Source organism: Musca autumnalis, unplaced genomic scaffold, assembly GCF_047663935.1.
Source record: "Musca autumnalis isolate F117 unplaced genomic scaffold, ASM4766393v1 scaffold_5, whole genome shotgun sequence".
In the NCBI taxonomy this organism is placed as follows: Eukaryota; Metazoa; Arthropoda; class Insecta; order Diptera; family Muscidae; genus Musca; species Musca autumnalis.
In genome coordinates, this window is record NW_027412088.1 from 61735843 (window position 1) to 61755261 (window position 19419).

A 19419-nucleotide genomic window follows, 5' to 3' on the forward strand; every position below is an offset into this window, starting at 1 on the left:
ATGTCTCTGTCATGATAGAGACAATTTGTAGCATGGAAGGAAATTGTGGTTCTCTACACAAAACACATTATATAACAGGCAGTAGGTGCGTTATCTGGCAGACAAATTATTGCAGTTTGCATCAAGGGAAAGATCAGTAGTTATTTTTCCATATGTAGGCTACTTTGCCAGTATATGCCCTCCAGAAATGAAAATATGGACCAACAAAAAATTTGTATATTTTTCATCCAAATATAATGGTCTATGTCAAATAATATCAGATCATCATGCAAAATTATAGGCATTTTCTTTAACCTAAACTCTTACCTCGTGCAAAATGTCGTGACTAGTGAGCTATAATTGCGACCTCTAGCGGGTTTATGATTACACTACAAACAAAAAACTGGATATATTAGGCTGTAACTCTGTTATCTGATCACGTACATCAACATAATTAACATCAATTGATTGGTCAAGAGATCGTCTTCCAAATATTACTCACAAGTGGGGAATGTGTCTTTCAGGAACAAATATATAAGCTGTTTATTAAAAATTTTCACAATTTTCACACAAAAGTTGTGGTCCATTTAACCCTCTAAATATTATCTGATCACCATCTCAACTTGCAAGCTTCTTCTTTGTCATATACTCTTACTTTATTTACTACAAAATCGGATAAAAATTATGTTTTTGGTCCATTTCAAACGCTAAATTTTGATATGAATTTTTGTTTCAGTAACTTGTCCTTGCGGCTCCCTTTACGACGGTATAATTTTTTTCTTGCGCAAGTCCACACTTTCTGAGATATTGTCATGAAAGCTCCAACAAACCCTGACGGCACCAACGCAAGAAATGAAGTTTCTGGTTGGCGCAGGCTTTGTACATCGTATTATTTCATCCAGTCATGTATCAGGTTGGAATATTGACTGTTGGAATATTGACTGTTCGGATAAAGTGAAGTTTAAGAGCTTCTCTCGCATCGTTTTGTTTCTTTTTTCAGACCGGCCTCATTTACAACGGTGCATTTTTTCCGGAGTAAGTCAATACTACCTCAGTAATGTTGGCGACATTTCCTGAGTATTTCAGCCTTGTAAAACTTCTCCACAAGTGGTGTCTTAGACACGCCGTTCGGACTCGGCGATAAACAGTAGGTCCCATATCATTGAGCTTAAATATGAATCGGGGTGCACTCATTGATATGAGAGAAGTCTCGCTTGTCCCGTATGGGATGTTGTGGAACAATGTTTAAGTCAATACTACCTAAGATAATGGCATAATTATTGTATTTGGTTTGGTTTTGTGGTTTTTTGGTTAGTGCCTGAGGGTTTATCTCCGTCAGCACAGCTGACTCATACTTTCTTACTTGTTTTTATACCCTTCACCATAGTATGAAGACTATATTAAGTTGTTTTTCCGTTTGTAACGCATTGAAGTAATAATTTGCGTCCCTATAAAGTATATATCGTCACCTGAAATGCCCAAAGACGTAACCCTCAAAGGGTTACGTTGGATATTTTGGTATAGCCCCCTTATAACGGTGCCTCCCGATTTTCGGTATTTTGAGGATTTTAGCTAAATTTTTTAACGAACTAGCTGTAATTTGGCATTTGAGGTTATCTGTGGTCACAATACTTCTCCACCAAAAATCATCAATCGAGTGAAAATTCTCTTCAACATATTCTTTTGTCCCATTTCCAAGTAATATCCTAAAAACCTAAACACCATAAAAATATGACCTTTGACCGCAATTTATTTAAAAATCCGTCCGGCAATTTTTGAATTTTTCTCATCAATGAAGATTGTAGTTTCACAACTCGCAAACACTTCCCAGGTGTAAGCTTCTTTCATCCACTTCGCTGAACGTGGCTGAAGACCAATCCTCCTTTTTCCCTGGGTTCGAGAGTGACTCCAGCGTTGTCCATGGTTTACTAGTACCGGCTCCAATGTCGATGGTGTAGCCACTATTTTCCGCTTAACCACAAAATAAAAAACATTATTAAGTTTACTCTTGTGAGTTTTTTAAGTTTCCAGCTAAATATTTTTTGCTTGTTCCTAAAGAGTGGTCTTTCGGTTTGATTTCTAGTGTCTTCTTAAATAACGCCTTTATACAAAATTTAATTTCATGTGGTCACCATCAGTCTGTATCGTGAAGCCATGAGAATGAGAGCAATTATTACAAAGAATGTGTAGCTATGCACAGTTTGTTGCCAATTAACTAAAGAAACTGAAAACTGTTTACATATATGAACAAAAAAAATGTTTACAACATGTAAGGCCAAATTCCAAAATTAATTTTTGCCAGGAATATTGAAGGCCGTATGAAATTAAAGCCACATACGCACACAAACACACTTTAAACAAATAAATGCATAGTACAAATACCATGAATAGCCGCCAAACTATTTGTTTAATTTATGTGTATATACACATAAATTCTTATGAATACAAATTTTTATAATTTAATAATAATCTCCTTTGGCTTAGCATGGGTTAAAAATGTTAATTCATTATCGTCGTCATTCATTATAATTAAAAAAAAGATTTATGAATATAAAAGACATCGCTGCTATTAGAAGCTAATTATAGGAGAGAAGTGCGTGAAAACGCGTGGGTATGTCTATGACGATGGTCTGATTGGAGAAAGTGTTATTGACGTATGTACGACGTACCCCATAGCCTGCTACATGGGTTTTTGCTTAAATCAAATCAATTTTCTGGGAGTTGTTGTAATTTTTGAATGTCATTGTGAGGTTAGTCTGGATGAAAAGATTTAGTGAGTGGGAAATTGGGAAAATGTTTGTGGAATAGAGACTAAATACAGGAGTATATTGTTGAAAATATACGCATATATAGAAAAAATTTTGTTTTAAAAATTTGTTGGTCTCAAAAATCTTCAACAGTGGTAATAACGGTGCCGTGACATAACTCTCAAAACGATTTTGGGAGCTATTCCCGACCCCCCTCGCGGATATATCATAATTTTTTAATGCAATTTTTATTCGAAATGTATAAGAAAATTAAAAAAAAATAACTTGAATTTCATATGTATACATTTTTGGTGAATATGTTTTTTAAAACAATCACGCGATTTTATACAAAAATATAAAGTACTGCTACTTTCAATTCAGTAAGCCTATTCTGTAACTTTTAACAACTATCGATATTGTTTAAATTTCTTTTGTTATTGTAACAAAAACAAAACAAACAAATAAATTCTTGTAAAATACACAACGAGTAAAGTTGTTTAATAGTTACAGAATAGGCCTACTGACATAATTTCGTTTTTAAATAGTTTTATGAAATCTGGAGGATTTTGTGGATACTTCGGCATTGTTCGACACTTAAGCATTCTGAAATTAACAATTCTCTTTGCCATTTTGAAATTAAGAACAAATCGTTAGGAGTTATGTCCGGGCACCGTTAATAATAACCAAGCAGGTACGACATCGACAACATCTTGTTGTTCTGATGCACAGGTAAAAACTTCCGCAAGTAGTCTATAATGCTGTTGTGGTGCTGTGGAATCCATGCCGATGATGGACAACTGAAGAACTGCTTCTCATCATGGGGAGGAGTAGTAGGGCCTCTAGAATCATCGCTACTGGCGACACAGAAAGAAATCCACAAGATTTACGATTCAACTGTGTTGGGACATTGCCTGGCTTAAGTATAGGGTTTTCTTTCGCCGGAAATTCCTACTCTTATATACTACATACCCACGGGACGGGAATTCCCGATGAAAAACTCTACTTAAGTAGGACCACCCTGCCAACATTCAAGACTTCTGGTACAATATATGTAGTAGGCACCGAGAGGCCCGGTGTGGGGACGGGGGGAGCTTGCCCAAACACACCCCTTATTGGTGTTTTTAGACATTTTACTTGCCAAAATTCAAATTTCGTCCGCCGGGCTCCCACCCGAAATGGTGTCGAAATACATTTCTGGCTACGCCTAACGACAAATTGCTTCAGCATTACTTTTGAGATTCCAGGATTTCCAATGACAACATCAACATAGCTAATATTAAATTGTGGTGGTATCTCCTCGATTCAGACCCATTTTTACGCTTGAGCTGGCTTGCTCGCCCGTTGACTCTAAGAGTAACGTCGCTCGGACGATATCGTTCTAACTGAACAATATCAAAAAGTGGGCTTATACCGACAATTCGCTGAAGAAATGTTCAAGTTGGGGTACCACCGTGGTGCAATGGTATGCACACCCGCCTTGCACGCTAAAGGTCGTGGGTTCGATTCCGTGGCCAGACAACATCAAATTTTCAACGGCGGGAAAACACCGCTCAGTAATGTTGGCGACATTTTATGAGTATTTCAGCCATATAAAACTTCTCTACAAGTGGTGTCTTAGGACACGCCGTTCGGCCTCGGCGATAAACTGTAGGTCCCATATCACTGAGCTAACATGAATCGGGGTACACTCATTGATATGAGAAAAGTCTCCCTTGTCCCTTCTGGGGTGTTATTTATGTTCAAATTCCAGCTACTTCGGTTCGATAATGTTGCTTAAACCTTCAAAATACCGAAAAGGGAGTGTTTTGTTCTAAGTGGCTATACCGAAAAGTGGACCTATATAAGAGTATGTTTGTCCCTGTAGCGACGACTAAATTCCAAATTGAAGTCATTTTCTTTGAATAATGTGGTCAGAACGTTAAAACTAAAGGAAATGGGGCGGTTAAGTTCTATGGAGCCTACATACGTTTTGCACGGTCAATGAGGACCCTACTACCAGAATTAGCGGATAGTATCACAATTCGCAAGATATAACCATCGTGCCACCTGGTCATGCAAATAACGACACCTGGCAACCCGTCGTTTCTCTTGGGTCAGACCATGTTCATATAATCGTCTCAATCAGCTGAACGCCCCACTTTATTACCTCTGAAAGCCGCACTTTATTAATCATAGGAAAGCGAATTAGCTTAGCATGTTCTCGGACATCATCGCATATACCTGCTGGTAGAATATCCAAAGCGAGACCAAATTTCCCAGCAGAGGCGGCGGTACTAGCAAATGAGAGTAATGAATTTCGTCGAGTGAACCATAGCGACCTTAGAGTTAGGGACCTGAAAGTGGAAGTTAATAGGTTGGTCGGTAAGCACAAGCGGAACAAGTGGCTAGCTCATATGAGGAATTGCAACATTAGAGCTAGAATTAGTGAATTGGAGTGACAGGGCGGAGAGTACTCATCGTATAAGATCTCTTCCTGCCGAGGATGAACTCCTACAATGCACAATGGATGATGTTTGGAACGTTATCATGAATGCAAAATGCATGCAAAGGGTTGGGCCGTGATGGAATCTCCATGGTAATCCTGAAACAGCTGGATGTGCCGGGGGTCGGGTAAATAGATAGAAAAAAAAAGTTCTCATATTGTCGCTAGCCGCCCACATAGATTTCTAATCTGTTCGAAACAGCGCCGCATAATAAATATATGAATTTGAGAATGTATCACGTAATGTATATAGTAAATTCGTAGCCTATTAAGATTAAATTTGAAATCTTTCCATTTATTTCCTGTCAATTTTTCTGAACTATTTTTGAACGACCCCAGTAGTCAAAAATTGTCAATGATAGTTTTGTTCTCATAAAACCATGTTGTGTTTGTAAAATTGTTAGTTGTTGTAATTCACGTAAACACCTTACTTCTTACACCATGGGCTTAACCATGTTTGGGATGGTGCACCGCACAGTGGTTCAGAGTAGTTTTTGTCCTGGTCAAAACTCTGTAACTTTCAAACGGATAGAGATTTTTTCATAATTTTTTTGTTCGACTGATAAAACATTCCACTTTCCAATACATCAAAATCGGTCTAGTAGTTGCAGAGAAATTCAAGGTCAAAATAAGAGCGTTTTTGTGTCTTTCATATATTCCAATTTATTAAAAAAGGTCAAACAACAATGAAAACAAAACATAAAAATACAAAAAATAAAAAAAAACAATCTGATTTTCGTAAATTTTTGTGGGTGTTTAAGAACCTAATAATCTTGTCTTTAAGCGAAACAGAACTTAAAAAAATCTATTTTTAAAAAAAATTGTGAATTAAAAAAATGTATCGTTTTTTGCTAAAAATTCGGGAAAACATTTTAAAAGTAATCTGTCTTGCTTCACCGCAGGCTTTTTATGTATTTAATAAGCTCGCCAAACCCTACGAATACAGTATCGGCCAAAACTAAAGCACCCCCTCAGTAAATTTTTTTGAAATGATAATTTTTTTATGAAAACTAAATTATACATTTATTTTTTATTTTTCTTTTTATTTATTTATATCTTTATAATTGAAAAATACAAAAATAAGGAGATCAGAATTTACTAAACAAAAGTTAAAATTCAAAAAACATTTTAGGTCGCAAATATAAGCGGACAAAACTAAAGCACCCCCCCATTTGAAGTACAGCAAAAACTATTGAAATCAATATTACGTTGCTTATCCTCTATTCTGGATGACACAATCACATCTTTTAGGCATAAAGGATACTAAATTATTAATTACTGCAGGCGAAATAATTGATTTTCGGAAAATTTAGCTTGAATCCTCAAAATACTGAAAATCGGAAGGTACCGTTATATGGAGGCTATACCCAAACGTGGACCCAGGTCCACGATTTTTGGTGGATATGTTTTGTGACCACTAAGAACCCTAAGTACCAAATTACAGCTTATTTAGTAGGAAAATGTGGCTTAAATGTCCGAAATACCGAAGATCGGAAGGTACCGCTATAAGGGGGCTATACCAAAACATTAGCCGATATTGTTCATATTCATCCAAAAATGATGCTAGAGCATTCTCTGGTCAAGTACTAAATCCCTTAGGTTTAAAAATTAGCAAAGGAACGAATTGCAGAAGAACGATAGACGCCGGCTTATTCAGTCGACGAACAGCAAAAAAAAAAAAACCTTTCATATCGACTAAAAATGAAGGAGCCAGACTGGCATTCGCCAAGACCCATTTGAACTGTTTTCCGATGAATCTATGTTTAATTTAAAGTATTCAGATGGTAAAAGGCTTGGACCAACTGGGCAACCGTTAAATCCTAAATATTGCAAAGGCGCTGTAAAACATGGAGGCGGAAGGTTTTTTTGCTGGTCGTCGACTGAATAAGCCGGCGTCTACCGTTCTTTTGCAATTCGTTCTTTTGCTAATTTTTAAACCTAAGGGATTTAGTATTTGACCAGAGAATGCTGTTGCATCATTTTTGGATGAATATGAACAATATCGGCTAATGTTTTGGTATAGCCCCCTTATAGCGGTACCTTCCGATCTTCGGTATTTTGGATATTTAAGCCACATTTTCCTACTAAATCAGCTGTAATTTGGTACTTAGGGTTCTTAGTGGTCACAAAACATATCCACCAAAAATCGTGGACCTGGGTCCACGTTTGGGTATAGCCTCCATATAACGGTACCTTCCGATTTTCAGTATTTTGAGGATTAAGCTAAATTTTCCGAAAATCAATTATTTCGCCTGTAGTAATTAATAATTTAGTATCCTTTATGCCTAAAAGATGTGATTGTGTCATTCAGAATAGAGGATAAGCAACGAAATATTGATTTCAATAGGTTTTGCTGTACCTCAAATGGGGGGGGGGGGGGGGGGGGGGGGGGGGGCGGTGCTTTAGTTTTGTCCGCTTATATTTGCGACCTAAAATGTTTTTTGAATTCTAACTTTTGTTTATTAAATTCTGATCTTCTAATTTTTGTATTTTTCAATTATAAAGATATAAATAAATAAAAAGAAAAATAAAAAATAAATTTATAATTTAGTTTTCATAAAAAATTATTATTTCAAAAAAATTTACTGAGGGGGTGCTTTAGTTTTGGCCGATACTGTATAGGTCAGTTCATTTTCGAGCTATCGTTGCACCGACTTCAAAAATGCCATTTCGAGAAACACGCATTCATAGTTGCTATGCTACATACGAACGGAACTCGAAAAGCTTCTGGCCTAACGATGAAAACGCGAATATTTGCTATAAAACATAGTTTTATAGTTTTGTTGTTTTAGATTAATACACTTTTTCATGCGCTCAAACTATCGTTGAAACACTTTTTCCACTCCGATTGAGACACCTCCAAAACATGGTTTTTGAACGCTTTTACATCATATTCTTGATGTGCTGGAATCAAATGAAGTCAATGGATCCCCAGTCAGGGCTGTACGGCGGATGACCCATCAATTCCACCTTTTGTCCGGTTAAAAAGCCGCTGGTTTGAATCGATGTGTGAGAGCTCACATTGTCATGGTGCGCAATGATTCGTCTTCCCTTGTCCGTTTTTCGAATTTCTCAGAATAGAATTTCTCATTAACCGTTCTCGCACAGCTTAATTTTTTTCTGACACAACGCCCGTTTTTGGGCGACCCTCACGACTTTCATTTTTTTATCGAGTGTCGGCCACTTTTGAATTCATTAAACCAGTTTTTCATAGTGCTACAGGATGGTCCTTTATCAACATACAAAGATTTAATTTGATCGATGCACTCTTGCCGAGATTTTCTGCGTCTAAAGTTGCGAAACATTATCAGACAAAAATGTTCAGAAGTAAATTCAATTTTTTTGCAAAGTGATTTTTTTTTTTCAAGTCACTGTAAACAATACAACACATGATCGAATGACATACTGTCCGGAGTACGTATAGGCTAAAAACAGTCAAACTGTCCAAGAAAAATTCAAATGGATAGTTTTCGTGCAGCCTTCGTATTTCTCCAGAAGCAATCGGTGACGACAAAAAATTGGGGTTTTGGCCAAGAAAATCGATTTCTGAAATGTTGCAACTTTGGACGTCTGGTCTGGAAAACTCTTACCCTGTGCTCAGATTTTTAATTCATTCAACAAGTGTCGTATGAAATCAACTGGCAATTCACAACAAGTAAAAAAGTATCAGTCGGAGACAGAGATATACCCTCATCCTATGTGAATTAAAACTTTTATCTAAGAACAGATCGAATTTTTTTAGTGTCTTCTCAGAAATTTGTGGCCCTTTTTGGACATTTCAACTTGCCTTTGAACTTAGAAGTTAAACTAAATTTGGACTAAATATTAGGAGATCCCAAGTTTGGACCAAATTGGTTTCCCCGTTTAAGATCTATGGTAAATACATACCATTTTAGTGACATTTTTGGACGTGTATTGCCCATCTTCGAACTCAAACTAAGTTTGGACAAAATATTACGAAGGCCAAATTTTGGACCAAATCGGCAGATCCGTTCGAGAGTTATCATGCGCTCCAACCACTACACACGGTGTTATAGGTTTTTTTGCATTTTCTGGCTATTTTCTCAGAAAGTACGGACATGCCACTGATGAAACTTGTACCATCGTATGGTACAAGTATGACAGACGGACGGACATGGCTAAATCAACTCCAAATTGTCTAAAACGGATTTCGTCCAAACATACTTGGGGTCTAAAACCATTATTTCGATGAGGCACATTTTGCCCGTATGAAAGTGTGTATACCCTCGTTAGAATAAATGCTGAGGGTATAATGAAGTTGTTAATGCAATGACAGTACTGCTGGACTGTGTTGCTTATCGGATCCATTTTGATGATCGACAACTTGACAGTTTCCTCTTTCTTCTGAACCACATCAAATGTTCTGTTTGGTTACAAAAGTCTTTAAAAGTTCCCTTTTGTGATTTTTTTTTCTATAAGAAAAATAATCAAAATATTTTCCTTTTTAGATTTTTTAAAACTTGAAAATAAAATAGTTTTATTTTTATGCATTAAAAAGTTGTTGTATTGTTTCGATCTTTATGTTGAAATCTTCTGTTTTCTTAACATGTCCTTGAGACCTGCGCGCTACCAGTTTCCCAATGTTTGGCCACTGCAGCTTCATTTGTTATCTTGTTCCCTTTTCCTTTCGAAATAAAAACACATGTGTAAAGGTTTTGGGTTTTTTGTTAGGTTTTATCAGTTCATTTTTTTGAAACGCGTTTCTTTTTTATTATTATTTTTTAAAATTTAACTAATTTTACAATTTTTTTTTGGTTGGCTTTATATAAATTAACTTAAACATATAAACTTATGTTTACTTTATATAAAATACAAAAAGTTGTTTTTTTTCCACTACATTCTCTCAAACATTAATAATGTGTAGGGTGGGTGTATGTGTGTGTATGTTGTATAAACAGTGTGTATTTGTTTAAGTGTTGGTTTGGTTGTTTGTTGATTGCAAGGAATTCAAATAAAAAAAACTTAACTTAAAATGACTTTGGAGTTTGGAGTACATTTTTGGCTGGAATTTACTTGTTCAACAAGATTTTACGGCTGGCACCGATGTTTTGACCAGATTGGGTGGCACCCTTGTTTTGACCGGCTTGCAAGCCAATGATGGTTTGACCAGCCTTCAATTGTTCTTCGGTGAATTCACGTTTGCATTCATCGGCGGGCTTGGGACCCAAGAAGGGACCAGTGAATTCAGGGTGTTTGTAGCACTGTGGAGAGAAAACAAATATGAGTAAATATTCAAAAACTGCTCCGAAATCTTTTTCTTTTTTTTCAAATACTTACAGCACGGCCCAAAGCGAAGATTGTGTTGGTCACTTGAGCAATATCCTTCTTTTCCCACAAGTCAACAGTTTGGAAGACATCCAAATCGGGTACACCGTAAGCCTTCAAAGCCTTTTGGAAGTTGTTGATGTTTTCCATCATTTTGAATTGACCACCGGAGCTGTTGATCTTGGGAACGGCATTGGGGGACAAAACATTGATCAGTTTGCACAAAACTTGACCGTCCTTGAGGTGTTCTTCGTAATCAACGCCAGCAGGGAATTTCTCACCCAAAATGGCCTCAATCCATTCTTGGGCTTCTTTGTCCATCTGGGGATTGCGCTTGCCGGCAATCTGTAATTAATAATGAACAAACATTTTTCCATATTAGCAAAATAATCCATGCAACTGACACACTTTCACACCATATTTGGTCACTTCACAAAATTTTGTTGTGATTTATTTTTACATTTCACTTTTTTTCATTCTTTCTTTTTGATTCTATAAATATTCAAATTTTTTTTCTGTTCTATTATTCACCTTGGCTTTAATGGCACGTTCAAGAGACATGTTTGGATTTAGTTTTGATTTAGCTAACTTTTGTTCCACACAAGAAGAATATCCAAAGTTGACTGATGCTGATCCTCAGCGTTGCTTGAGTTTATAAATGCCCATGATGGACCGAAAATCACAATTTCACTCAAATCGATTTGTTGCTCAGCAAAATTTCCACATTCTCAATTTGGTGGTCGGTCACTCGTTTTGCTTGGGAAAATTTCTAACATCAACAAGAATTTTCCAAAATATTTGTTTCTCCTTATTTTGAAAAGAAAATGCTCAAGAGAAATTCACCCACCTCACACACACAATAATGCGTGGGTGTTATTTTTCAAATTCAAAATCATTATAATTACGTTATAATGATCATTAGCTGCACAAAATTATAATTATGTTAATGGCAATAATGATATTTATCGTCATTATCATGATTGCTCTCGTCATTTTTACCACCAAGTGCAAAGTTAAGGAAATTTTTGGGGTTTTTGTTGTTATTCATGTTTTTTGTTGTATTTTCCATTTTGTGTCAATGATGAGTGTTCAATTTAAAATTAAACTATACACTTAATAAAACAAGCAGAAACGCTGGCACACGCACCCCCACCCTTTTGATGATGGGGGGCATTGATGTACCTGTGGTGGTGGTCGGAAAATTAGGCCTTTTTGGATTTTTCGAGATATTTCTGAAGGAAGGAATTTTTATGGGAGCCATAAACGTGGATTTTTTAAGATTTTTTTAAGTGACCTTCCGGGAAATTGTTTAAAGAAAATTGTTAAGGGACCCTTAGGGAAAAAGGGTGGATTTTTTAAAGAATATTTCAAAGGGCCATCACTGAAAGAATGTTTATGGGAGCCAAAAACGTGGATTTTTTAAGAGACCTTCCGGGAAAATTTTTAAAGAAAATTGTTAAGGGACCCTTAGCGAAATAGGCTGGATTTTTTAAAGAATATTTCAAAGGAAAAAACTGACTTTTAAAAAATATTTTTAAGGGAACATCAGAGAAAAAAAGCGTTGTTTTTAACTAATATTTTTACGGGAACATCACAGAAATAGGCGTGGATTTTTTAAAGAATATTTTTAAGGGAACATCACAGAAAAAAGCGTGGATTTTTTAAAGAATATTTTAAAGGGAACATTACAGAAAAAAGCGTGGATTTTTTAAAGAATATTTTTAAGGGAACATCACCGAAAAAAGCGTGCATTTTTTATAGAATATTTTTAAGGGAACATCACAGAAAAAGAGCATAGATTTTTTAAAAAATATTTTTAAGGGAACATCACAGAAAAAAGCGTGGATTTTTTAAAGAATATTTTTAAGGGAACATCACAGAAAAAGAGCATAGATTTTTTAAAAAATATTTTTAAGGGAACATCACAGAAAAAAGCGTGGATTTTTTAAAGAATATTTTTACGGGAACATCAGACAAAAAAGCGTGGATTTTTTAAAGATTATTTTTAAGGGAACATCACAGAAAAAAGCGTGGATTTTTTAAAGAATATTTTTAAGGGAACATCACAGAAAAAAGCGTGGATTTTTTAAAGAATATTTTTAAGGAAACATCACAGAAAAAAGCGTGGATTTTTTAAAGAATATTTTTAAGGGAACATCACAGAAAAAAACGTGGATTTTTTAAAGAATATTTTTAAGGGAACATCACAGAAAAAAGCGTGGATTTTTTAAAGAATATTTTTAAGGGAACATCACAGAAAAACGCGTGGATTTTTTAAAGAATATTTTTACGGGAACATCACAGAACAAGCGTGGATTTTTTAAAGAATATTTTTAAGGGAACATCACAAAAAAAAGCGTGGATTTTTTAAAGAATATTTTTAAGGGAACATCACAGAAAAAAGCGTGGATTTTTTAAAGAATATTTTTGAGGGAACATCACAGAAAAAAGCGTGGATTTTTTAAAGAATATTTTTAAGGGAACATCACAGAAAAAAGCGTGGATTTTTTAAAGAATATTTTTGAGGGAACATCACAGAAAAAAGCGTGGATTTTTTAAAGAATATTTTTAAGGGAACATCACAGAAAAAAGCGTGGATTTTTTAAAGAATATTTTTAAGGGAACATCACAGAAAAAAGCGTGGATTTTTTAAAGAATATTTTTAAGGGAACATCACAGAAAAAAGCGTGGATTTTTTAAAGAATATTTTTAAGGGAACATCACAGAAAAAAGCGTGGATTTTTTAAAGAATATTTTTAAGGGAACATCACAGAAAAAAGCGTGGATTTTTTAAAGAATATTTTTAAGGGAACATCACAGAAAAAAGCGTGGATTTTTTAAAGAATATTTTTAAGGGAACATCACAGAAAAAAGCGTGGATTTTTTAAAGAATATTTTTAAGGGAACATCACAGAAAAAAGCGTGGATTTTTTAAAGAATATTTTTAAGGGAACATCACAGAAAAAAGCGTGGATTTTTTAAGGGAACATCACAGAAAAAATCGTGGATTTTTTAAAGAATATTTTTAAGGGAACATCACAGAAAAAAACGTGGATTTTTTAAAGAATATTTTTAAGGGAACATCACAGAAAAAAGCGTGGATTTTTTAAAGAATATTTTTAAGGGAACATCACCGAAAAATGCGTCGATTTTTTAAGGAATATTTTTAAGGGAACATGACAGAAAAAAAAGCGTGGATTTTTAAAGAATATTTTTAAGGGAACATCATAGAAAAAAGCGTGGATTTTTTAAAGAATATTTTTAAGGGAACAACGCAGAAAAAAATCGTGGATTTTTTAAAGAATATTTTAAGGGAACAACGCAGAAAAAATCGTGGATTTTTCAAAGAATATTTTTAAGGGAACATTATAGAAAAAAGCGTGGATTTTTAAAGAATATTTTTAAGGGAACAACGTAGAAAAAAAACGTGGATTTTTTAAAGAATATTTTAAGGGAACAACGCAGAAAAACATCGTGGATTTTTTAAAGAATATTTTTAAGGGAACATTATAGAAAAAAGCGTGGATTTTTTAAAGAATATTTTTAAGGGAACAACGTAGAAAAAAAACGTGGATTTTTTAAAGAATATTTTAAGGGAACAACGCAGAAAAACATCGTGGATTTTTTAAAGAATATTTTTAAGGGAACATTATAGAAAAAAGCGTGGATTTTTTGAAGAATATTTTTAAGGGAACATCACAGAAAAAAGGTTGGATTTTTTAAAGAATATTTTTAAGGGAACATCACAGAAAAAAGCGTGGATTTTTTTTAAAGAATATTTTTAAGGGAACATCACAGAAAAAAGCGTAGATTTTTTAAAGAATATTTTTAAGGGAACATCACAGAAAAAAGCGTGGATTTTTTAAAGAATATTTTTAAGGGAACATCACAGATAAAAGCTTTAATTTTGTAAAGAATATTTTTAAGGGAACATCACAGAAAAAAGCGTGGATTTTTGAAAGAATATTTTTAAGGGAACATCACAGAAAAAAGCGTGGATTTTTTAAAGAATATTTTTAAGGGAACATCACAGAAAAAAGCGTGGATTTTTTAGAGAATATTCTTAAGGGAACATCACAGAAAAAAGCGTGGATTTTTTAAAGAATATTTTTAAGGGAACATCACAGAAAAAAGCGTGGATTTTTTAAAGAATATTTTTAAGGGAACATCACAGAAAAAAGCGTGGATTTTTTAAAGAATATCTTTAAGGGAACATAACAGAAAAAAGCGTGGATATTTTAAAGAATATTTTTAAGGGAACATCACAGAAAAAAGCGTGGATTTTTTAAAAAATATTTTTAAGGGAACATCACAGAAAAAAGCGTGGATTTTTTAAGGAATATTTTTAAGGGAACATCACAGAAAAAAGCGTGGATTTTTTAAGGAATATTTTTAAGGGAACATCACAGAAAAAAGCTTGGATTTTTTAAAGAATATTTTTAAGGGAACATCACAGAAAAAAGCGTGGATTTTTTTAAACAATATTTTTAAGGGAACATCACAGAAAAAAGCGTGGATTTTTTAAAGAATATTTTTACGGGAACATCACAGAAAAAAGCGTGGATTTTTTAAAGAATATTTTTACGGGAACATCACAGAAAAAAGCGTGGATTTTTTAAAGAATATTTTTAAGGGGACATCACAGCAAAAAGGGTGGATTTTTTAAAGAATATTTTTAAGGGAACATCACAGAAAAAAGCGTGGATTTTTTAAAGAATATTTTTAAGGGAACATCACAGAAAAAAGCGTGGATTTTTTAAAGAATATTTTTAAGGGAACATCACAGAAAAAAGCGTGGATTTTTTAAAGAATATTTTTAAGGGAACATCACAGAAAAAAGCGTGGATTTTTTAAAGAATATTTTTAAGGGAACATCACAGAAAAAAGCGTGGATTTTTTAAAGAATATTTTTAAGGGAACATCACAGAAAAAAGCGTGGATTTTTTTAAGAATATTTTTAAGGGAACATCACAGAAAAAAGCGTGGATTTTTTAAAGAATATTTTTAAGGGAACATCACAGAAAAAAGCGTGGATTGTTTAAAGAATATTTTTAAGGGAACATCACAGAAAAAAGCGTGGATTTTTTAAAGAATATTTTTAAGGGAACATCACAGAAAAAAGCGTGGATTTTTTAAAGAATATTTTTAAGGGAACATCACAGAAAAAAGCATGGATTTTTTAAAGAATATTTTTAAGGGAACATCACAGAAAAAAGCGTGGATTTGTTAAAGAATATTTTTAAGGGAACATCACAGAAAAAAGCGTCGATTTTTTAAAGAATATTTTTAAGGGAACATCACAGAAAAAAGCATGGATTTTTTAAAGAATATTTTTAAGGGAACATCACAGAAAAAAACATGGATTTGTTAAAGAATATTTTTAAGGGAACATCACAGAAAAAAGCATGGATTTTTTAAAGAATATTTTTAAGGGAACATCACAGAAAAAAGCATGGATTTTTTAAAGAATATTTTTAGGGTAACATCACAGAAAAAAACGTGGATTTTTTAAAGAATATTTTTAAGGGAACATCATAGAAAAAAGCGTGGATTTGTTAAAGAATATTTTTAAGGGACCATCATACGAAGAAGCGGGGATTTTTTAAAGAATATTTTTAAAGGACCATCAGACAAAAAATCGTGGAGTTTTTAAAGAAAAAGTGTGGATTTTTCAAAGAGTATTTTAAGGGACCATCAGACAAAAAATCGTGGAAAATTTAGAGAATGCTTTAGAGAATACCTCAGTCATGTTTTATAGGAATATAGAATACCACAGTGATTTTCTATCGGAATATAGAATACCTCAGTGATCTTTATATGAATGTTGAAGACATCAATGATCTTCAGTGACCTTCTATAGGAATGCTCAAAAATCCTCCATAGGAATGTTGTAGACCTAGAGGCCTTTTAAAGGAATTTCTATAGGAATGTTGAAGACCTCTGAAGTCCTCTATAGGAATATTGAAAAATCTTATTTATAAGAGCATTTAAGACCTTAGGGGTCTTCCATAGGAATGTTGAAGTCCTTGGGGTCTTCTAAAGAAGAATTGAAGACCTAGAGGTCTTCTATAGAAATGTTGTAGGCCTCAAATATATAGAATACCTCAGTGATCTTTATAGGAATGTTGAAGACATCAATGATCTTCAGTGACCTTCTATAGGAATGCTGAAAGATCCTCCATAGGAATGTTGAAGACCTCAGAGACCTTCTAAAGGAATTTCTACAGGAATGTTGAAGACCTCTGAAGTCCTCTATAGGAATATCGAAAAACCTTATTTATAAGAGTATTTAAGACCTCAGAGGTCTTCCATAGGAATGTTGAAGTCCTCAGGGGTCTTCTAAAGAAGAATTGAAGACCTAGAGGTCTTCTATAGTAATGTTGTTGGCCTCAAAGGTCTTCTAAAGGAGAACTGAAATCTTTAAAGGTCTTTTAAAGGAAAACTGAAGTTCTCGGAGAAATTTATGGTCCAACAGGTGTTGTATTGGGCTATAGAAGACAACAGAGTTCTTCTTGGACGAAATATTGCGATGTGTAATGTTTGAACTAAATCTGCTAATTCAGAAGAAGTAAATGATTGTCCGATATACTCGTAGACCTTGTTATAAATACTATGATTTGCAAAGTTTCAGCTAAATCTGAGGACTTCTACGGTAATATTGTAGAATTGACAGACATTTTTTAAATATTTTGTAAAGGCCTTAAAATTTTGATTTACACCCCACACATCTTCCCTGTTTAATTTGTTCCACGCTTCTTCGATTTTATTACTATTTAATAATTTAACGCCATGTTTTATTTTATTAAAAACAAAAACCAATTGTTTATACAAAAAAAATGTTTTCTTTTTGTTTGTTTTGCAATCATCCAAACTTGAGTGCATATTTCTGTGGCATTTTCCCAGACTTTCTATTTTTCTCATATTGGAAAAAGATTACGAAATTTTTAAAATTCAATGTACATTGTTTATTACCAAGAATATTTTGCAACTGCACTCTGAAATATGTCTTGGATCAGTCATCGAATTAAATTTAAAACGAAAAGCCAACCCACCCCATTAAAAGTGTGAAATATTTTTTCGTTTTTATTTCTATTTTCTATAAAAAGTATGTGTTTGTATGTGCTTTTTGACTGAGAATATTGATCATTATCGAAATAAGAAGTGGCAGAAAATTTGATTGAAAATCCACCCATCCATAATTTTTTGATTTGAGTGTTTGTGTTGGCCGCTAATTACATTAAGTATACAAAAGTATGAGCGTTTGGTTGAAGGCAATATTTTTCTGCTTGGTTTTCCCAACTTGACTTACAAACATATGTATGTATGTACATACATATGTGCATATGCATGATGTCTGACAATAATTCAATAAATAAACATTTAATTTGTAATCAATTATCATTGCGGCCTCATAAGTGAAATATGAATTCCTTTGAAATGGGAATTTCAAAAGAATATTCGAGCACAATTTTGAAATATTTATTTTCTCGTCAGATGTTGAAAATCCTAAAAATATGAAGGAAATATTTTAAAAACAAGTACAAAAGAATCAGCCGCTGAGGGGTATTTTTATCAACGTTAAAAATGTCATCTTTCGAACCCGGGCATTCAGTCGGCAAGGGACTATACCATTGCAGCAGTGGTGCCTTAGGACAAACACTACCTGATTAAAAAAGCTCGCAATCCAAAAATGTCCTTTAAATGAAGTTAACCCAACATTTTTGAACTTTTATTGGGGATTGGCCAAAATTGCACGGTAGTCATTTTATTTGGTGGCCCCAGAGGATTTTGGTGGCCCCACTTTATTATTCTGAAGGTCCATGGAAAAATATTGTTTAAAAAATCCACTTTATTATTCTGAAGGTCCATGAAAAAATATTGTTTAAAAAATCCACTTTATTATTCTGAAGGTCCATGAAAAAATATTGTTTAAAAAATCCACTTTATTATTCTTTATTATTCCACGAAAAAATATTGTTTAAAAAATCCACTTTATTATTCTTTATTATTCCACGAAAAAATATTCTTTAAAAAATCCACGTTTATTGGTCTGAAGGTCCATGAAAAAATATTCTTTAAAAAATCCACGTTTATTGGTCTGAAGGTCCATGAAAAAATATTCTTTAAAAAATCCACGTTTATTGGTCTGAAGGTCCATGAAAAAATATTCTTTAAAAAATCCACGTTTATTGGTCTGAAGGTCCATGAAAAAATATTCTTTAAAAAATCCACGTTTATTGGTCTGAAGGTCCATGAAAAAATATTCTTTAAAAAATCCACGTTTATTGGTCTGAAGGTCCATGAAAAAATATTCTTTAAAAAATCCACGTTTATTGGTCTGAAGGTCCATGAAAAAATATTCTTTAAAAAATCCACGTTTATTGGTCTGAAGGTCCATGAAAAAATATTCTTTAAAAAATCCACGTTTATTGGTCTGAAGGTCCATGAAAAAATATTCTTTAAAAAATCCACGTTTATTGGTCTGAAGGTCCATGAAAAAATATTCTTTAAAAAATCCACGTTTATTGGTCTGAAGGTCCATGAAAAAATATTCTTTAAAAAATCCACGTTTATTGGTCTAAAGGTCCATGAAAAAATATTCTTTAAAAAATCCACGTTTATTGGTCTGAAGGTCCATGAAAAAATATTCTCTAAAAAATCCACGTTAATTGGACTGAAGGTCCATGAAAAAATATTCTTTAAAAAATCCACGTTTATTGGTCTGAAGGTCCATGAAAAAATATTCTCTAAAAAATCCACGTTTATTGGTCTGAAGGTCCATGAAAAAATATTCTCTAAAAAATCCACGTTTATTGGTCTGAAGGTCCATGAAAAAATATTCTCTAAAAAATCCACGTTAATTGGACTGAAGGTCCATGAAAAAATATTCTTTAAAAAATCCACGTTTATTGGTCTGAAGGTCCA

The 19419-nt window shown here is 33.6% G+C and overlaps 1 protein-coding gene and 1 pseudogene across 1 annotated transcript; one reads left to right on the plus strand and one right to left on the minus strand.

Moving 5' to 3' along the window:
• LOC141387063 (prolyl endopeptidase pseudogene) overlaps positions 1-19419 on the plus strand; it is a 48159-nt pseudogene that overhangs the window by 13813 nt on the left and 14927 nt on the right.
• On the minus strand, positions 9883-11265 carry Mp20 (muscle-specific protein 20 transgelin). Its single transcript, XM_073957461.1, has 3 exons — positions 11026-11265; positions 10507-10839; positions 9883-10430 (listed from the first exon to the last, which is right to left on the minus strand). Exons 1-3 carry the CDS (start codon positions 11053-11055, stop codon positions 10239-10241), a joined length of 555 nt encoding a protein of 184 aa, XP_073813562.1. The 5' UTR covers positions 11056-11265; the 3' UTR covers positions 9883-10238.